Source organism: Cavia porcellus, unplaced genomic scaffold, assembly GCF_034190915.1.
Source record: "Cavia porcellus strain 051 isolate PalLab524CR breed Dunkin Hartley unplaced genomic scaffold, mCavPor4.1 scaffold_21, whole genome shotgun sequence".
In the NCBI taxonomy this organism is placed as follows: Eukaryota; Metazoa; Chordata; class Mammalia; order Rodentia; family Caviidae; genus Cavia; species Cavia porcellus.
In genome coordinates, this window is record NW_026947504.1 from 25,252,043 (window position 1) to 25,272,299 (window position 20,257).

At 35.4% G+C, this 20,257-nt stretch overlaps 1 protein-coding gene across 9 annotated transcripts in view; it reads right to left on the minus strand.

Moving 5' to 3' along the window:
- Nucleotides 1-735: 735 nt before the first annotated feature.
- Csnk1g3 (casein kinase 1 gamma 3) overlaps nucleotides 736-20,257 on the minus strand; it is a 109,226-nt gene continuing 89,704 nt past the window's right edge. For 5 of the 9 annotated variants that reach the window (XM_005007009.4, XM_013141074.3, XM_003477373.5 and 2 more), the window contains 3 exons: nucleotides 12,382-12,488; nucleotides 11,859-11,882; nucleotides 736-3,099 (listed from right to left, as the gene is read on the minus strand). In XM_005007009.4, coding sequence (XP_005007066.1) covers nucleotides 3,045-3,099; nucleotides 11,859-11,882; nucleotides 12,382-12,488 — 186 coding nt within the window. In that variant the 3' untranslated portion in view covers nucleotides 736-3,044. The remainder of the gene's footprint in view (nucleotides 3,100-11,858; nucleotides 11,883-12,381; nucleotides 12,489-20,257) is intronic. The other 4 variants (XM_063232440.1, XM_013141076.3, XM_003477374.5 and 1 more) reach the window with 1 other exon arrangement.

The window sequence follows — 20,257 nt, forward strand, 5'->3', positions numbered from 1 at the left end:
TGAGGGAGAGTCTTGCTAAGGCACCAAATAGCTAATGCAGGGCTTGAACTTTCATTCCTCTTACCTTAGCTTCGTGAACAGCAGGGGATTAGAGGCATGTACCACCATGCCTGGGCTTCTCTTGCTTCTTAATGTCCCTGGTGTTTTTAATGGACACACTGTTATGTGTAGCTTTGCCTTATCTACCTACAAATAGAGCACCACTAATGTCATTTGGTGAAACCCTTAAAGGGCCCAGCACAATGCTTACTGAGTTACTGAGTTATTTGGTAAAATCCCATAAAGGACCTAGCACAAAGATTACTACGTTACTGTTGCAAGTAAGTGCTATCTACAATGATTTTAAAATGATTCACCTAAAACTGGATTAATGCTGAATTTTTGAGAATACAACTATAAGACTTCATTCTTAGAATGAAATAAAGTTATCTTAGTTTATTACACGTTACCTTCACCTGATTGCTCTGTTAACTAGTTTAGAAAGCTGTTACAAAATTTTGTTTAATGAAAGACATCTTAGGTCCTTCCTAAGGACCTATGTGTTCCAAAAAAAATAGCAAAACCAAACCAAACCACCAAAACAAGCAAACACATATTCCTTTACCTCCACTTCCCACATAAAGTAGTCTATGTGAACTGAATCACATAGACTCCTATCACAGTAAAACTCCACATAAAACTCCTACCACAGTAAATGGCATTATCCACAATTAGAGGAAAGAAAGAAAGAACAAGTTTAGAAAAACTACCTTTATTTTTTATTTCTTTTTCAGTTACATACTTTTAAACAGGGATGTGTTTCATTATTCAGACATTCAGGCAATGTTGACTTCGTTAGTGTTGACAGAAAAGCATAAAAATGCAAAACATTGTTGGCCTAACCTGAACATACCTGCATTACCTATTACTGACCAGTTTGTGTGGCCAAGACTTATTCCTCGGCATTAAAATGGAGCACTTAAAAATATTGCTAAAAAGCAAATGTCTACACACTGGTCTTTGCAGCAAATAAGGGTATTTATACTTTTAAAATATTTAAGTCCATAATTGGATTAATATACACACCTTCTTATGTATAAGGAGTTCAGATCATATAAACACTGTACAGTCTGAAAAAACCCTACTGAGAATAAAACTAAATAGGCTTATGATAAGAAATACGGACATCACATGTATTTACAAATATCATAGACACACAAATTTGGTCAAATACTGTAAAGAAAGAAGTGGTTTCACATTATAATGGCCAAAACATCCATCTACCTTGCTCAAAGCAAACAAAGACAAAAACTCAGTATGTAACTCTTGCAGCTGAAGACATTGTGACAGTATACAAACACACAGAATGGAAACAATTGACCAAATTATACAGCAAGTGTTTTCTAGGGTAAATGTAGGTCTTGTAAATGAAGAAAAGATTACTCATAGAATTCGGAGCAACAAGGATAAAGTCCTGATATATGGTGTTCATATGGGTGCCTAATTCGACAAAAACAATCCAATGAACTTTTGGCTAATAAGAAAAATAAATTACAAAGTACAATTAAATCCCTGTAAAAGTAATAATGAAAAAAAAAGTGATTCATTTACTTTAATACATATTTTAAATGTTACCTTGAGACAATAAAAATAAATACACATACTTGGAAGTACACACTTAAAGACAGATGCGTGCAAGGAAAAAGCAACATTTCATACATGAAAGATGAACATGAGATTTGATCAAAAATTTTTCTTTCCAGTCTTTCAGTTTCTTCTCAAAAAATTCTGGCGAGCAGAATGTGACAAAAGAACACCTGTGTCTTTGTGGATTAAAACAAAGCATGCTTGAAAAGTGGAATGGGCTTCCTTTTGTACAGAACTGATACATGGTTCATATGCAGGCACTTCAAAAGACACGGAGGCAAAGCACCTGACCCATCTTCTCCAAAATATTTCTCAATCATTACAGTTATACTAAAGAGTAGGAAAAAATTCCAGAGAACTAGCAAAGTTGAAGACAAGAGAATAATGTATACAGAGGGCAACAGAGTGACCCAGTTTTTACTGCTGGGGAGGAGGGGTCTTTTATTAAATCAAAGAATGAACAGAAACTGTTGCATGGCACACCAAGTTTTCTGTTAAGGGAAATGTAATTACTCAGCAGTAGGTTTCAGTGAGCTCTCCTCTCCTTTTGCAACAAGATTCACATTTATTTTGTTTCTTTAGTGTATTTAAAAAGGAAAAAAAAAACTCCACCATATATCACTTTTCAAAGAGTTCATTTCTTGCTATTTATCATACATTACTGTATGGAAGCATAAAGTTACATTATACAAATATTTTTTCATTTTTAAAAAATAAGCACTTTTGCCACTTCTGCAACACTGTACTTCACACAGTGGTGCAGTGAAAGCAAAGCTCGCATTTCCCATATTTCCTGTGGATTCAGCCCCCACACCATGTGCCAAGCCCTCAGAACTGTCTCTCAGTACCTCTGGGCAGTACCATGATTTCACAGAGACAATGTTAGAGTGACTCATGAGTAACAGTACCATCAGTAACACTGAAATCAATGCAGATGTCACAAATTGGAACTTCTCAAAGAATAATCTTCTTCTTTTTAAAATATTTGGGGAGCTCTTTTCTCTGTTGCATTATCCACCAGGAAGAAAATTCCTACTTGTTGATGCTCTTACAGAAGATACAAAAACCAAATTAGATACACAGTTGTCTGACAAGATACTGTACTGCCCACTGCAACAGGAGAAGAGCTTCTGAAAAATGTCCTATAGAACTGTATTCACCAATACTACCTCATTGGTCCATTCCATTCATTGATGGGCAAAGCACTCATGTTCTGACAAAACCTTAAAGCTTCCATAAAAGTTAACTTGGAAAAAAATATGAATGTAGGACAACCACAAAATGAAGTATTGAAAGTATGACATATCTGTTTCTAAGAGTGGGTCTTTGAAAATATATGTGGTCACTACAGAGATGATTTTAATCACAAGACAGCAAATGAACATTTAAGTAACTCCCCATGGTCTGTGTCTCCAGAGTCATTTGTGGCGTTGTATGGTTTTCCTTTTCCTTCGTTTGAAAAAACAGCAGCACCTGCAGATGAAGGAAAAATTCTTTATCATAAAAGCACTAAAATTATCAAAGGTTGAGTCACATTAAACTAAATGATTCTAAAAAGCAATAAGCTAGCGTGATAAAAACAGTGAACATACCAGTGAAGCATATATATTAGTCAATCTACAGCAGAGTTACACATTTCCTCAACATGCCTTTTAGTTACAGCAAGACATTCCACACAACATAAAAGGGAGCCACTAAATTCAAACGGCTTTGTTCCAAGAATCTGAGAAGTTACAGTGTCCTGAATCCCAACTGACCAATGATCCTTTACTAAGATGCTCAGTAATCCCTGGCACTGGGACGCATTTATAAAGTTCAGGCCCTGCAACCTCACCCTTTCTTCCTGATGTTTACAGGTGACTGCGGAAAGTACTGCTAGAAGCCTGATCCCGGTACTGGGATTTCATTTTCATTCAGAATCATTTCACATTCCAAAATTAAAAAGAGAAATCCAAAATACATTCATCAACAAACATTTCCCATCATATCTACACCGAAAGCTAGAAAATACATTAAACGAAATACCAAGACTTTTTTTTTTAACTCTTTAAGTGTTATAGAATCAAGTTTAAGTTACTTTAAAGTAAAATTACACAAACCTTTTAAGAGTATAATCAAAATGACTCCATTTTAAAATTATACATCCAAATTATATATCCAAAACAATATAGTCCTTGTTTTTTCCCCAGGTGGAAAAAAAAATCTAGATGCCTGAGAGAATCAGTCTCTGTCACAGTCTCGTTCATGACTGGTCTAGGCACAGTGAGCTGCCACGGGATGAGGCCCAGGCTGCAAAGAACTGAAGTCAGCTAGAGCCACTGAGAAGCACTCACCCAAAAAGCTAAAAATGCAGGTCAACCTGTTTCTCTCTCCCTGTTCTGCTTTTTCCCTCCCATTCTCCCGCCCCACAATACCCTAAGAGCCCTGCATTCCTTCAAACATGCGGTGTGCGAGTGCGGCTTTCTACCTCTTCTGTACTGGGAACTACAAGTCAGTTTGTCTGTTAGGGCTTCTGTCTCGACGGCCCTGCAGAGCCTCATGGTGGTCACAGACAGGGCTTTTCAGAGTGTGGCTGACTCACGGTGGGTGCTAGGATTAAAGGTGCTAGGGTTTAGGGGGGTGACTGCTGAGTCAGCCCATGACTGACCTGCACCACCTTAACCCAGCAGCCTGGATACAATGTAGGAGACGGGAATGGGTCATCGTTTCCATGCTTGCTCTGCTACCTTCTGCCTGCCGTGAGCTGCCTGCTTTCCTCTCCAAGGCCTGTCTGCCACACCACAGCCTTGAAGCCAGCCAATGAAGGACTGAAACCTCTACAAACTGTGAGCCAAATAAACCTTCCTTCCCTTAACTTTGGGTACCAGGTATTCTGTCTCATCAAAGAGAAAACTAATGAAGGCATTATCAGAGCATCCAACGTAACAGGCACTACACACAGGATCTCTAAAACAAACAAAAAGCAACCTTTGAAAGTCACTTCTAATTACTAGGCTTGAATTTACTTTTGGTACATGTACACGAACACTAGTTCTCCTTGATTTTCCACTCATGGCCAGTGTGCCGGTGTATGTATATTTTGTGTCTATCACCAAAAGCTATCAATTCAAAGACCACACATGCTAGGACCTTTTAAAGATTCTTTTGTAATTTTTATCAAATCCACATTCATAAAAGGATATTAACTCAATATCTGAAAGCTAAGCATAATACATATCATGGAGCTCCATGGTAGAAAGTAAAACACGAAAAACTGGTATTTATAAGAAACAGGCCAAATATTTACAACAGTATACTTGCAGTACTAAATTTAAGAATCTGGTCATATTTCAATGGAACTGTATTATTAAATATTTATGTATTAAATATTATTTAATGGCTAAATATTTAATGCAATACTTAATAAAGTTTACTGTTCCTAAATACTATCACTTGGCATTTCAGATCCAAAAGTACATTCCGAAAATGTGTTTTCTATTAAAAAGGTACTTTAAGATATATAAGCTTATTAGAATAGGAGATTTAATGTAATAGAAGTTTTGAACAAGGTAAAGCTCCAGAATTCCCACACCTTTATTAGCAATCTATATTGCTTATTTCTGAGAAAAGCAATTATCTCAATAATTATCTCAATAAGCAATCTTATATGAGAGTCAAGTTCTCATTTTTTAACTTTTCTCTTGATAACATAAGCTTATCGAATTGAGAAAACCACAGCAAGCATTTATTTGAAACTGAGTAAAACCTTTAAATTAATTCTCATGGTAGAAACCCTTTACTCAAACACAACAAAAAAATGACATATATTTTTTCAGAAATAAATACCACTATACTGCATAGCCTTACAACAGATTTGCAAGTGAAGCTGGCAAGTTAGAGAAGTGACTGCCAGTAGAGGGCAGCATTGCTTTATATGCTATAAATGTACTTGCCTACAAACACAAATCTACAAGTAAATTGCATTTTAACATGTGGCTGATTTCTTGATGTAGCAGTCATTTCTAAAACAGCTGATTTACAGTCTTAGTGACTAACAAACTGCCACATCTCAATTATGTCCAACACTCCAGCACTCAATCTGAAGTAGCTCTGGTTGGTAATACTTCATCCACATTTCAGGCTTATTTACCTCTCACTACTACCACTGTGAAATTCTTTCATTTGTATACTTATTATCTTCCTTTACAGTAGAATGAAAGCTTTATAGAGACTCTCACAAATATATCTCAACAAATTAAAAGTTGCCACTTGCTTAATTTATTCAATAAATGATTTGCCTCAGAAATGCAACTCAGAAAAAAAAATCTTGTCAAAATTCTAAAGCATGTTCTAAACCCAGAGTTCTTACCTACTGGTAACAAACTCTAGTGAGACCTCTATTGACTATTTTAATATGAGGCTTTTTTGAAGAAAAGTGCCCAACACTAGCTTCTTATAAGAGTCTGAATCCCAGCGCACTGCTGCTCTCCAGCTGACACTGGCAGGTTACCCGACCAGTTTCCCTGCCTGCTGGGAAGCCTCAGGCCCAGAGCTCTAAGGATACTACATGGACTCATGCCTCCCTATAGCTGAACACTACACACTTTATGGGGATGCTTGCCTTCAATTTATAGGACTTAGGCAAGTGTGTAAAAATAGACAACGTAATGTTAGTGTTTGGCCTGGTTAAAGGGGGTAGGAAGGGATTAAAGGTACCAGTTACCTTTAATAATTATTGCAAACAATAGCAAGGACTCCAGGAATTGGTACATACAACAGTTCCCATAGATTATGTGAGCATATTGTTTTCATAAATAAATTCAATTAACCAAACTTAGAAAATTATCCACACCTATATACATTTAAATATATTTGTTTCTTCTTGCTTCTGGCTGCTCAAACTATATTTTCTTACACAGTGGCTCATGCTCTTTAGACCTACGTAACTGGCAACTATGCTAAACAAACTGCTTAATCTTACCAAACATTTAAATCAAGTTCTTGTTAATCCCTGTACCTCACCCTGTTTTTTTATAATTCCTTAGGTGGTCCCAGGGGGTCAACATGCTCTCACAAGTCAGCTTCATGTTCTGACATACTCATTAAGTAGCTAATCTAACATTTCAAAGCTACATCTCCACTCTAAACATCCTTTGGAAATAAATATTAAATTTTTTTCTGATAAATCCAAGGTTGGTTCTTTAAAAACTATTATGCAGAAAGCAGGAAATCATCATGGATCAAAGTCTGCAAAACTTCAAAAAACATAGAAGAAAACAGCCAAAGTTTTAGCACTAACATTCTACCATCATTTTCCTTTTGGTCATTACCTTTTTCTCCTTCTAGACTTCGCTTTGTTTTCCTGGATCTATGTTATACACTTTCTTCTCTCAAATCCACCTGAAAACTGAAAAATGTTTTCCTGTCTGCACCTGAAGCTTTTCATGAATCCTGCTACGATGACTCACTGGCTCCTGCTCTGGCTGGCTGGGAGACTACCTCTCTTCCAGAAGATCTCCCAGAACTTTGTAACCTCACCTTCTCTGCCCTGGGTTGATGATACAGAACCCATTTTTATATGCTGACAAAGGACTTTTTCATTAAAAGTAATACCTAAAGTGTTATGTCTTTGGATCTCTTGATTAAAAAAATGAACTGGCTGAGCAAGAAAACTGCAGATCCGGGAGCCCATCCACCTCGGGGCTCCCCAGGAGAACACTCTGCGCATCGCGTTTCACCCTTCCAACGCACACGCAGTCTCACAGTCTGAGACGACCTGAAACAGTTTTTTATTTTCTTCTTGCCTCTACCATTTACTAGAGCCTTTTGACAGAATTCCCAATTTAAATCCATCTTCTCTCCAATCTGCACCTCTCAAATGTGGCTCCCAATCTATTTCCATACTCATCTCAACCTCGTCTTCTACGAGGCAGGAAGGGAGAAAGGGAAGGTAAACCTTTGTGCCATGTTTAGAAAACGCCATGCGGTCTTTCAGGTCTCTGTTCTTTACACATTCTTCCTTATACCTAAAATTCTTTCACATCCCCCACATACCAGTTACACAATTTTTATCACATTGTACAATTGTAATGCTTTTCTTCCTCACTAAAATAATCTTTTGAGGAAATATACTATGGTTTGATAATCTCTACAACTCTAGACTATGACAGTCCTGAACACTCAAGAAACCAAATCGACGGACCCAGACTTTATCTTAATACATTTTTAAAACAACTATTTAATCACTAGAGGCTACGGACCTAAAATATAAGTTTTCTATCTACATTCACAAGAAACTTTAATTTACATCTTAAGCCACTTTCTGCAACTTGAATGCCAGGAAGTGACATAGCCTCATAACTGCTGTCAAATTAATTTTCCTAAGACTTAATTTACTGATTATATTGTTTTCTGGTTTCCAATCATCACTGCTTGCTTTCCCTGTTTTGACAGAGATAATGTCTGCCTTTCTCTTCTCGGGTACCAAAGCCCTCGGAGAGCAGGCAGGCACCGGTCTCAGCTCTCTGCACCCGCACATGTTACTCCTCAGCCCCACTCGCTCTCTCCTGATCCCTGCTACTATTCCTCACCTGTATTTAACCTGTCTCCTTCTTCTCACCTCACAGTCACGTTACAAAACTACTGAAAATGTAACCCTTCCTAACAAGAGCTCTCTAAACTTCCCGGTTAGAAGTGTGTACTCCATTCTCTGAAAACTCTGCTCCTCTCCTGTTGTGCATTATTAGACCAACTGGTTGCTCCTTAGAATCACCTTTTTATAAATACTGAAAACCAGGTCCCATCACAGACCAACTAGTGAAATCAAAATGGAAAATCTGATCTAAGTACTGGTATTCTTTTAAAATTCCCCTCACGATTAACTCAAAGCTACAGTTATATAAAACTTACTGATGTACTTCCTGCCTTCCCTAATAGCATGCAAGCCTTGATATCGCTATAAAACACCACCATAAACACACAATGATTTACTTAGTAAATACTAGAGAGGAGAAAGGAAAGGAAAAAAGAGGGCTTCACACTACTTAAAAAGTGATTAAAGAAAGGCTCGATCTAAATGCCTGGAAGGCACTATCATTTGTATTACCATGAAATAACAACTTCAATAACAATAATTAAATAAAGCAAAACCTCATTACTAACAAAAGGGCTATTTCACACATGAGCACACAGAATGTTTTCTTCTACCTGGAAGTCACGTATCTGCCCCCATGAGGTACTAGAAAACTTGAAAATGCTGAGATGTCCATCACAGAATACATTTTAATTGATGAGGAAAAAGGGATCTTGGTCAATCATAAGGAAGAAACAATTTCTGAAAGATAACTCTCAAGTTCCTAGCAGGTTCTCTTTAAAATGGTAACTGAAGAGACTCATATAACTCAATGTGGAAAAGGAAATTATGGTCACATTTATTAATCACATTCTAAATGGACATAACAAACCTATTAATTAACGTAAGCATGAGTTACTCTAAAGGAAAAACAAAACCTGAGAGGTTTTCACGAAGGGGTAGAGAAGATCTGATGACTCCTTAACCCACCTACAGTACAGTTTCACTAAAATGATAGATTGCTATCCTTTCCTTAATATCATTTGTTGAAGACATCATTTACTTATCATAAAATGTAGCCTTCCAAAGTATTTATGTAGTGGTATATTTAAAGAACTGTACTGCCACCGTCACCATGAACTCAGAGCATTTTCATCACTCCATAAAGAAAGCAAGTTGTCTATCTGCAGTCATTCCCACCCTGCCCCTGGCAAGCATTAATCTAATTTTTGTGCCTATTGTGAACATTTTACTTAGATGGAATCACATGGCATGTGGCCTTTTGTGTTTGACTTCTATCACCTAGCATGTTTTCAATTTTCCTTATTTATATTTGTGGTGGTACAACGTTTATAGAGATATAAAAATTAAAGAGGTCTTATTTTCCAGAAATTCAGAACATTCCACGAGGTAGGCGATACACAAAGGAAATAACATAACGAAGTCAGACTTTAAAACTAATGAAATAAAGGATTTGCAATTAAAAACTGGGTTAGAAAGGTAGTGCTATGTTTTGTGTCTGGATATCCGCCCCAAGTTTGTTGTGGTCATGGGGGAAGGCTTCTACAGCCTGTGACTGTAATGCTGGGGTTATGGGTGTGAGTGCTGTACCCACCCTAGCATGAGTAGCCTACATATAATACAGGGCACAAAAAAGTCTTCTCTTGCACTCCTTTTTCCCCCTCCTGCTGCTTTTGCTGTTTTCTGCTGCCATGAACTGCTTCTCCTCTGGCATGTCATACTGCCTTGGAGCCAGCTGATTATGGACTAAAACCTTCACAAACTGTGAGCTACATAAATCTTTCCTTCCTTAATTTCAAACTTTGGGTATTTTGTCCCAACAACAAGAGAAAAGTAACCAACACAGGTAGGAAGAGACAAACTATGAAAATTAGGAATGTTCTTGGGGTCGTGCCAAGAAATATGGACATGACACTCTGAAAAAGGGAGAATGGTGCCTTCAGGAACAGCCTTCGGTCATTTTCTTCTTTTTCATTCTCCACTGCCTACAGAGAGAAGCCCCGCAAGCCCTTAACCTCCATACCTGTGCCCACCCCAACTAAATAAATTACTGTATCACTTTTCAGATCCACTTCTAAGAAGCACATTCCAATCATCCAGATCAGTAAATGGTCTTTTTCTTTACAAATTGTAAGCTTTTTATATCTTTGGAATAATATGTCCCATATATTATACATGTTAAAACAACCGCAATCTTTCCTGTTAGTTTGTAATCTAAGAGCAAGAGCAGTATCAAGTATTTCTGAAATGTCAGCAGTGTAACTGTTGAAAGAGCAAGTGGATAAATGCAGATCTGACTGAAGGCAAGTCTCTAGTAGGACGTGAACGCAGCAAGGCTGGTTGCAGAGAAGAATATACGTGTGGAAATAAAAACACGGACTATAAACAGAAGAAGCACAAGCCTGGAAATAGCACAGATGAGTAAGGGTGTGAGTAGCTGGTGATACAGAAATAAGTAGGGTAACAGCAGTGACTGAGTACCTGTCAAGTGCAAGACAAAGTATCAGAGATTCATCACATTGTATTTTCTCAGTAACTTGTGAGGTCTGTATTATTAGCACCACTTTCCAGAGAAAGAAACAAGTTTAAGAAAGTGGTAAATGGCAGAAGTGACATTCTACAATCACTGTCGAGCTCTGAAGGACGTGTGTGTCTGTATCTGCTGTACTGCTGTTCTGCTTTCCTAACTTTCCTATCCTAAATGCACCTAAAATTCACAAACATAAGCTGGTGTTTTTACTTTTTGTTTAAAAACACAAAAGTGCATGGCTGGTTGGTACCTAGCTAGTTATATTCTGAAATATGCTACATTTGGTCACACTGTCAATAAATTCTAGAATCAAACTGATGAAAATGAGTATTTAAATACTGCTCATTAAAGGGAAATACCCACACATATTTCCTCATTTTGCATCTAGCAAATAAGCATGCTATTAGAAAATTACACAGTGTTTGCATATAAGTAAAATGCTTCAAAATTTAACAATCTAAGCAATTTCCCTAATTTACACCTAATTTACAAAGCTGACTTGGAGTTAAATTGAGAGAAGCCTTTTAAATACAATATTAGAACTAGAGACAAATGTCAGAAAGTAGTTTAAATTCTCTACCAGTAGTACATAGTTTTTTCGTAACACTTGCGGTTATCAGGAATTATTTGGAGGATTTTTACATTACTCTCCTCATCAGAGTTTATTATGAACTCCATCAATACACTCTTCAATAGCAAATGATAATTGGTTAGTAAATGAAATACTATTTCATAGTTATACTATGGAAAGTAGGGATCTTCTATACATATTCAATAATTACAAACAGAAAAAAAAAGAAAGCTTAAAAATCAATCTTCCATTTAAAATATCAAGTAAAAACTCTTATTAGAACAAATGTGCAAGCACAAGCAGGCTGGCATGCCGTCTAAGCAGTTAACGAGTGCCTCGCGGGCTGCGCCACCTGAAGCACACAGCTGCAGCAGGCAAAAGAGCTCCTCAAACCATTATCTCTCACTTTGCAGAGCTAATGTCAATAGTAAATACTTTTAAATATTATACCAATTGTAATTGTTGTTTAGAAGATTTTATTTTTTAATCCAAAATCATGCTAAATCTTTAAAATTATAGTCAATGGAGCTATTTCTGCCTGCCTATGCTTAAGAACTCACCACATGTTCAACACTTTCTGGCAGCTATACACAAAAAAAGAAAAAAACAAACAAACAAACAAACAAAAAACAAAGAAAAAAAGAGAGACAGAGAGAGAAGAGAGATCATCAGAAACAGCCCACAATGAAATCGTGTTTTTCATGCTTCGTTTTCCAAGCAGCATTATTATAATCTAAATTTTTAAAACTAAAACAAATAGTAAATCATGCAATATTTTACAAATTAATTTTTCTGATGCTTACAGACAAAAGGATAATCAATAGTACAGCAATAACTTTCATGCAACCCTCCTAAATATCACTAAAAATATTATTTTAAATGAGAATTTCAGCCAGTTCTTAAACTGACTTTATGAAAATATTTACTAGAACAACACTATATTAAACTTAAAATAAGTGCTATTTTATTTGACATGCGCCTATTATCAAAAAAAAATTCTGAAATAACTATATGTGACAATAAATCTTCCACATGCATAGTTTAGAACAAAAATTATAAAAAACAAACAAAACTAATACATACTTGGTTTCATCCATCACTTCTACTTCTGTAGGGGCTGTGATGGGTGCATTTGAACGTCCTGCAGTCGGGTCATCTGTGTTTAACTCTCCATTTGTAGAACTTACAACCTGTTAAAAAATATATATATACATATATATATATATATATATATATATATAAACATATTACATTTATATGGATATACACACACCACACATAAATATATCTCTCTCTATATATATACATTAAAGGTTAAAGTATTTAAATTAGAAAGTTATTATGAAGAATATAAAACAATTAGTAGGTAGTTGTTCATAACTGAATATAGTAGTAAGACTAGCGTTTTATTAAAGGTCAAAATCACCTTATATATGCTTTTCAACTTGTTCCCATTTGAAATGTTTTGTCTTTGTCTCGTTCCTGCCTTTGACAGCTCACTCCTACACTAATGTCTCAATCAGTTCCCTATTGTGTACTTATTTTCTTTGGTTCATTGCTATATCATAAATTACTTCATTTGAGGACTTTCAGTTTTGCTCCTTCCCATGCAGGAATCACTTAATCTGTAATCATGTTCAGGTCACCATCTCACACTGTCAATTTAAATAAATGGCAACATCATTGATTCTCAAATGCAGAAGTCACTATGATTTCTCTCTAACTTAAACCCCACATCTAAACTATTAAAAGACCCTGTTAAATTCTCCTCCAAAGATATTTCGTATGCAAGCAGTTCTCATCACGTCTAGGATTCCGGTCCAAGCCACCAGAAATCTCTTATGAGAATAAAAGTAAAAGCTGATCTGTTTTCACTTGTACTCAAGTAAAGTGTTCTACCCACACAGCAACCAGGGTCCTTCTTTTAAGATATAAATCATACAGGGTATAATGTCCTGCTTAAAACTCTCCAACTGCTCCAACGGCACCCTACTTCACAGAGAATAAACCTGTAGTCCTTCCCACAACTGACAAAGTCCCACGCGACCCGACACCTGCCTGCACTCTCATCTCGCACCACCTTCCCCTCAGTTCACAAACCTCTACCCAAAGCAAGCTTCTTCCCACGGAAGACTAGCACTATCTCCTGTCATTGCCTACAATGTTCTTCGAACTTGCTTGCTTTCTTATTCTTTAGCTTCTCAGAAAACACCTTTCTATCAAACAACCCACTTTAGTTTTTAAAAACCCTTTGTGTTTATCAGTGTTAATGTTCTCTTTCTTTCTTTCCCCCTTCCTTCCTTTCTTTTTTTCTTTCTTTCTGACATTTTTCTTCATCAAAACTAAGTTTCAAAACAAGAGGAACCTCATGCTGTTCTGTGTTGTAGCTTCTATGGAAAGTATAACACAGAAATGTAACACACAAAGTATTCTCTTCCTATATACATATATATACACATATATATGCATAAACTCTTAAGAGAAAGATCATAACAAAATTCATTACTTCTTCAAATTCTCTCGGTCTTGCAAATGTATATTACAGTTCTACGTCTTTCTTTCCTCTTATCACTAACATTGAAGAAAAAACCTCATTGTGTGCAGTCACATAACATTTCTCATTAATTTATTTATTAACTATCTGCAGTTTGTTCTCTGTCACAGTTTTAGAACTCTGCTAAGCAAATCACTTTAAAGTTACCAATGAGTCCCAGAAAATGTATTCTATGAGCATTGCTTATCAAATGGCACCAACAGATCACTCTGGATTAAGACAGACCTAGACTGAAAACCCAGCTCTTCTACTTACCAGCTATGTGACCCTGAGAATGACACTCCACCTTGCTTAAACCTCAATGCTCTCAACTATGAAAGAGGAAACAGCAGTATCTATTTAATATGGCTGCTATGAGGATAAAATGAGAGCACTACACAAATATCAATATATAAGGCATATCAATATGTAAAACATAAAAACAGTGCAGAAGGTCTGATATACAGTGGGAGATCAATAAATGGTGGCCATCATTAACTATAAACTTCTCTAATCAAGGCTTCAATTGTCACCTCTATATAAAAGAGATTCTACATCTTCAGTAAGCTGGACCAAGTTTGGCTTCTCAAACTCAGCACTTCCAAAACTAAATTTATCATACTACCTCTTAAATCTATTACTTCTCCCCTTGCTCCTATTGGAGTTAAAGTCCTACTATTTTCCCATACTTCCAAGTTCAAAATGAACATAACAATCATCTTTAATACTTCCTCTATACCTTATTCTATTTTTTATCAGAATAGATAGAGAAAGGCACAAGTACTGGAGTGGACAACTGATTACCAAATGAAACAGTACTAATCTGTAGAATTTCTTATGTGTAAACTTAACCCTAAAACTGTTACTGCAAGTTTGCAACATTCCAAGCAGTGTCCTAGTTATTTGAAATACCATAGTAAATAAAACAGACAAACACTCCTTCCTTTGGATCTGATATTCTACCATGGTTGCACCTGTCAATTCCAAGGAAAATAACCAGAATAATCAACATATTGAGTTAAAATTCTCAAATATGCAATTCTGCTTCTTATATCCTATGTGGAATGCATACTTAGAAATGAATACTGCATTTGGTCTTGTGAATTTAGCTTTGTGACTATAGCTTACAAAACTACCTTGATAATCACAGAGATAACCCAAAGAATAGAATACTATAATACCTAAATTGCATTGTCTATTCCTATGGCACCTGTTTCCCCTTTTCTGTCCTTCTGTTGGGTTCTTTGTCAATTTTTCTTTCTTTCTTTCTCTTTCTCTTTCTGAAAACATTTCAAAATAATTATTTGCTCTAATTATTAAACATGATTTGGTTCTTTATTCTTAATTTCAAAATGCCAAAGTCTTTGCTCCAAATACAAAAAGAGCAAGACTCTTATCATAATCTCATAGCATACAGTAGTTAAAGGCAGTTCACTGAACAATTTCTATTGTCTTCCAATATAATATTCAACAGGTTTCTGTTTCTCTTTTTATTCACTGTAGGTTGCTAGAAGGACTCTACTTCAAATTATAAACATCTTTTCTAACATGTCTTTCTTTACAGAATTTAAAATTTAAAATTCAAGTATTTCAAATTCCAACAACAGCAACTATATATTCTCTAGCCACTGTAACTATACATTCATTGAAATAGCATAATCTGACTGATTTCAGTTCATAGGGCAAGACATCATAGCTGACTTTGATATAGTTTACTTTACTGAGGGGATTCAAATCAATGGAACTAGACTAGAAGGAAGTAACATCTTTCCATATGTAATTTTTCTAGGATCTCCCAGATTCCCTAAACCTCTGAGATGTGGCAAACACTCTAGGACCAGAACAGAACTTGTCAGTGACCGGCAAGTATATGATGGCACTAAAACTTATTTAAAGTTAGAAATCTCTTTTAGAAAGGAATTTCATCTAGAAAAAATGAGAATGAAACATTATAATGTCATTATACTCCTGGAAGCCTAAATTAATCACCCAAAAGAATATACAGTCTTCATAAGCCAAAATCTAAAGAATGATTCAATTTAGGTGTTATTTCTAGAAAAAGGTTCACTTCCTTTAATGAAATGTATAAAAATGATAGATGCTCTGTGGATTGACATTTCAAAAACTAATTCATGTGTCTTACAGGTTTACTGTTGTTATTCTTAAAGTTCCTCTGACATTCCCAGTTTTTTTTAAATTTTTTTTTTTTTTTGTCTTTTTCATTTTTATCGGTACTGGGGATCAAACTCATGGCTGCCTGCTTGCAAGGCAGGCATTTATGCCACTGAGCTAAATCCCCAGCCCCTTGACAGTCCCAATTTGACAAGAAACTTAATATGGTTCTTAAGAAGTGGGAAAAACAAATTGGCGACTAAACTCCAGATTCCAGTTTTACCATCTAAGTTTAAGTGACCATGTAAGGAAAACAGTCTGCGTAAGCAGGAAGAAGGTATTTAACAAATGCCTGTCTGTCATGCCTAACTCCAAAAGTTATTCTCACACATCCGAGTACAAAGATAACACACACAGTTTTGTAGTTGATAATTTTTACATATAAATTAATATACTTATCAAATATAAGGAATTCACACAAAGACTATTATCTTCCTATTATTCCTTTGATAACTATCAAATGTTGTATTCTATATTTTACCATAGTGAGATACTTTTGTCTAATCTTTTTTCTATTATCATCATCTGTATTTGTATTTTGGATGCTGTATTTATTAGTCAAAATACCTGTCACTTACATGGTTATTCTTTCACTTTGCTCAACAGTGCCTGGTCGCGCAGCACATCCTTCATACTATTTGCAATTCTGTTTCTTCTTTTTCCCTAGGTGCTCAAAAATCACTAGGGCAATGACTTATTCATTTAATTCAAACCAAAGGTTTCCCTAACTACAAGAGAATTCTGAACAATCTGGAGGTACATTACACACTACATAATAATTTTTAATCCAGCAATCCCCGCAGAGTTTGTCCTCTCCCCTCTGCATTGTCAAGTAACAAACAGCTTAACGGAGGACGCTACAGTGAAAGGCGCAACTACAACGGGATTAGAGATTAGCACTGTCTGCTGCCAGAGGGACAGTTTAAATCTTAATTTCAAAACCTAATTTGCTAAGAAGAAATATAGCAAAAAGGGTCACTACTGAGCTCTCTTTCCCTTCAGTTCCCATTCCCAATTAAATTGTATCTTCCAATTATTTTTAAAATAATTTTGTTTCTCTTCACTTCCCTTCCCTGTTCTTTTCTCTCAGTTGCAGACTTTTCATAACTGTGTTCCTGACTTGCATTTCTCTCCTTTCAATCTACTCTCCACGAAAAGTCTAATCTAGTTAAGCAGTGGCCTATCTAATTTTCTTTCTGGGTACCCAACAGCTTCAGCATGCAGTCCAAATTTAATAATGAGGCCTGTTAGATCCATCACCAGTGCCTTCTGCCTGACTCCCAATCTCATTTCTTAGCACGTGTCACAATGACCAAATTAAACTTCTCACTGTGTCCCACTTCTCCACAAGCCTATGCATGTTGTTCCAGCTGCCTAGTGTATGCTTTGCCTAACAGCTTTTACTTTCCCCAGCTGCTGTTACTGATATTTTATGTCTTGGGTTTTCCACGAAACTTTTTCCAGGAAATTCTGTTCACTAAATCCAGGCTTTGTGTTTTTCCTATACAGTCTCCTAGCATTCTGTGCTATTTTTACTTAACAGAAAATATTCTCTATTTATTAGTCTCTTTTCTGACTGAAACCTCTATGGTAAGAGATACTATATTTCTCCATTATTCCCTTCATTCAAAGAACCTAGAACAGTGCCTTTATAGAGATACTTTAGTAGTGCATTTATAGAGATACTTTCTGAATAATGAATGGCCAGGAAACGAAACACAGCAGATCAATTTCTCAGTCATACTCATTATTGAATGAGCAAGCACAGGATGGTAGAAAAGGTTTTTCCAAAATGCAAAGAGACAACAATTATTCAAAATAAAATTTTCAGTATCTGAATGTTATTTTTAGCTTCTTCAGTGAGAATAGTTCATCAAATGTATACTTTCACAGGATTTTGCTAAAGAGGTAGAATAAAATTTCAGAAGTTCTACTTGACAACACTTTTGGCTGTGCCTCGACACTACACGTCTCACAGATAGCCAAAACTTACCAGTCAAGTTTCTTTGCAAAAACATTCTACTTATTTAAGCATTTTCAAAACTTTAGCCTCTATGCTACCCTTTTAAAATTAAATTTCAACAAAATGGTGAGATGGAGCAATTAATGTCTTTCTACTCATAAATACTATGATACAATTTTAACCTAATCTGACTCTAGAGGCTGTGCTGTGAACCACAATGTCATCATTTTGGTAACCATATGTCTAACCTATTAGATAATAGTGTGGAAAGCAAGAAGCTCAAGTTTATCTGAAGCACATCTAAAATAACAAATCCCCCCAGATCTTCCTATAGGTCAAAAATGGCAAGAGAACTCATCCTGCATGCCAGCTACACACAGTCTGGACTGCTTTACGGTGCTGTACACTGAGAACACAGATCCCTTCCACATAAGAGTGCAGGCAGTGACCAAAAAGGAGTATCACAGGCTCATTTTCAGCCAACTGTTGATTCAGAATATCTTAAGTCTGTATCATGTTGTATTACCAGCTACCTATTTTTTTTAACTGAAATATGTTCCTGAAAAACAATTTGATATGCTTTAGTATTTATTAATAATGCCTTTTAAATTGTCATATAAAATCATTTTATTCTCTCAAAGCCAATCCTTGCAACTTTTTCAACAGTTTAAAGACCAAGCACAAAGAATCTCAAGACAAACTTCTTTGCAAATTTTCATGAGTGAAAGTTTTCTGAGGGCTGAAAATGTAGCTCAGCAGTAGAGCGTTTGTCTAGTGCCAGAAGCTCTAGATCTGACACCTAGCTTGAAAATACTTTTCTCTTTAGCTCTTTCTATTATCAGACAGAAAGAGTAAAGGAACATACTGTTTCTTTCTCTGCCTTTACTCAGGATCCACTATAGGATTCAATTATAATAATGATACTAACAGATTTTACATATTTTTTCTTTTTATTATTACTTTTTGTTTGTAATTTCAATATCTCAAGTATCATTTGAAATAATTCTGAAGGTATGCAGAATACAAATTACTACTGAACTCGGTCTTTATTTCGTATCAGGACAAACCCAGACATCACCCTCCTTAGGGTGTTAGTAGATTTTTCAGTAAAACCTTTTTATATATCCATTGTATCAAATCAGTTTAATATTGTAAAATACATCCATAGAGTCAATGAAAATACTACCATATATAAATTTTCCTTGTATATTTTTCTATATATACTTAAATTATAATAAGTTGATTAATTGTTGAATATCAGAATGAAACCAGAGTTTATATAGGCTGGAAAATTTTAGAAAGAAATGAGGAAAGTACAAACAACTGTGTGAAAACATGTGGGAAAATAATCTAGAACATTAAATACTTAGGTGATAAGCCAATTAAATTCATTCACCCTTTGACAGTCCAAAGGCATCCCACAAGCCACTTTCACAAATCACACACAAAGAAAAAAACAGCTATGAAAATAATTTTGTGCCAGTGACACAAAGACTTCTGTAGAACTATTCTGTAGAATACAAATTTCTATAAAAATAGTTGACCACATAATTAAAATTTCCCCTAAAATTTAATGGTGAGAAAAACATGAACGCTCATAAGACTTAATTATGAACTTATTTTTAGAATTTAAATGAAGAGTTAAATCTTGAGTATAGATTCAGCTGATTAAATATACATATTAAAAGTGCAAAACTGTAAACTATAATGGAAAATTGTTCAAGTGGAAATATGTAGAGAAAAAATAAAGCATAAAAAGATTCTGAAATGAAATGGATTGAGACAATGCTTGTTATTACTTTAAGCCAGCATTTAGATTACCTTAAACTGACATTTGAAAAAACAAGAGACTCAGTAATCTCTCCTACTTCTGCAGGACACACGAATGATTAAAATAGAGCACACAGGAGGGCAGAATACTGTAGCTGTCCCTAAATATATGAAAATGGGGAAAGAGGAACCAGTCCTGTATGAGGGACTGCTTGAAATTTGTATAAATGTCTTTACAACTTACTTAGGGGAATATTTAATAAAAACTTATCACAGAAATTATTTTCTCCAAGTACAAACAAAATGTTCCATTATAAAAATCAGGGTCTTGAGAAATATGGCTAAAAAAGGCAGTATCAATGAAAAGGAAATGATATAAAATGTTCTATTACTTAAAGCACTAAGAAATATTTAGCTTATTATTGAAAAATCAAGCTTAATACATATTTCAAATAATATAGTTCATTTTTCTAACCTGTTATGACAAATAGTGTTTCACACATGTGTAAAATGAACAAAGG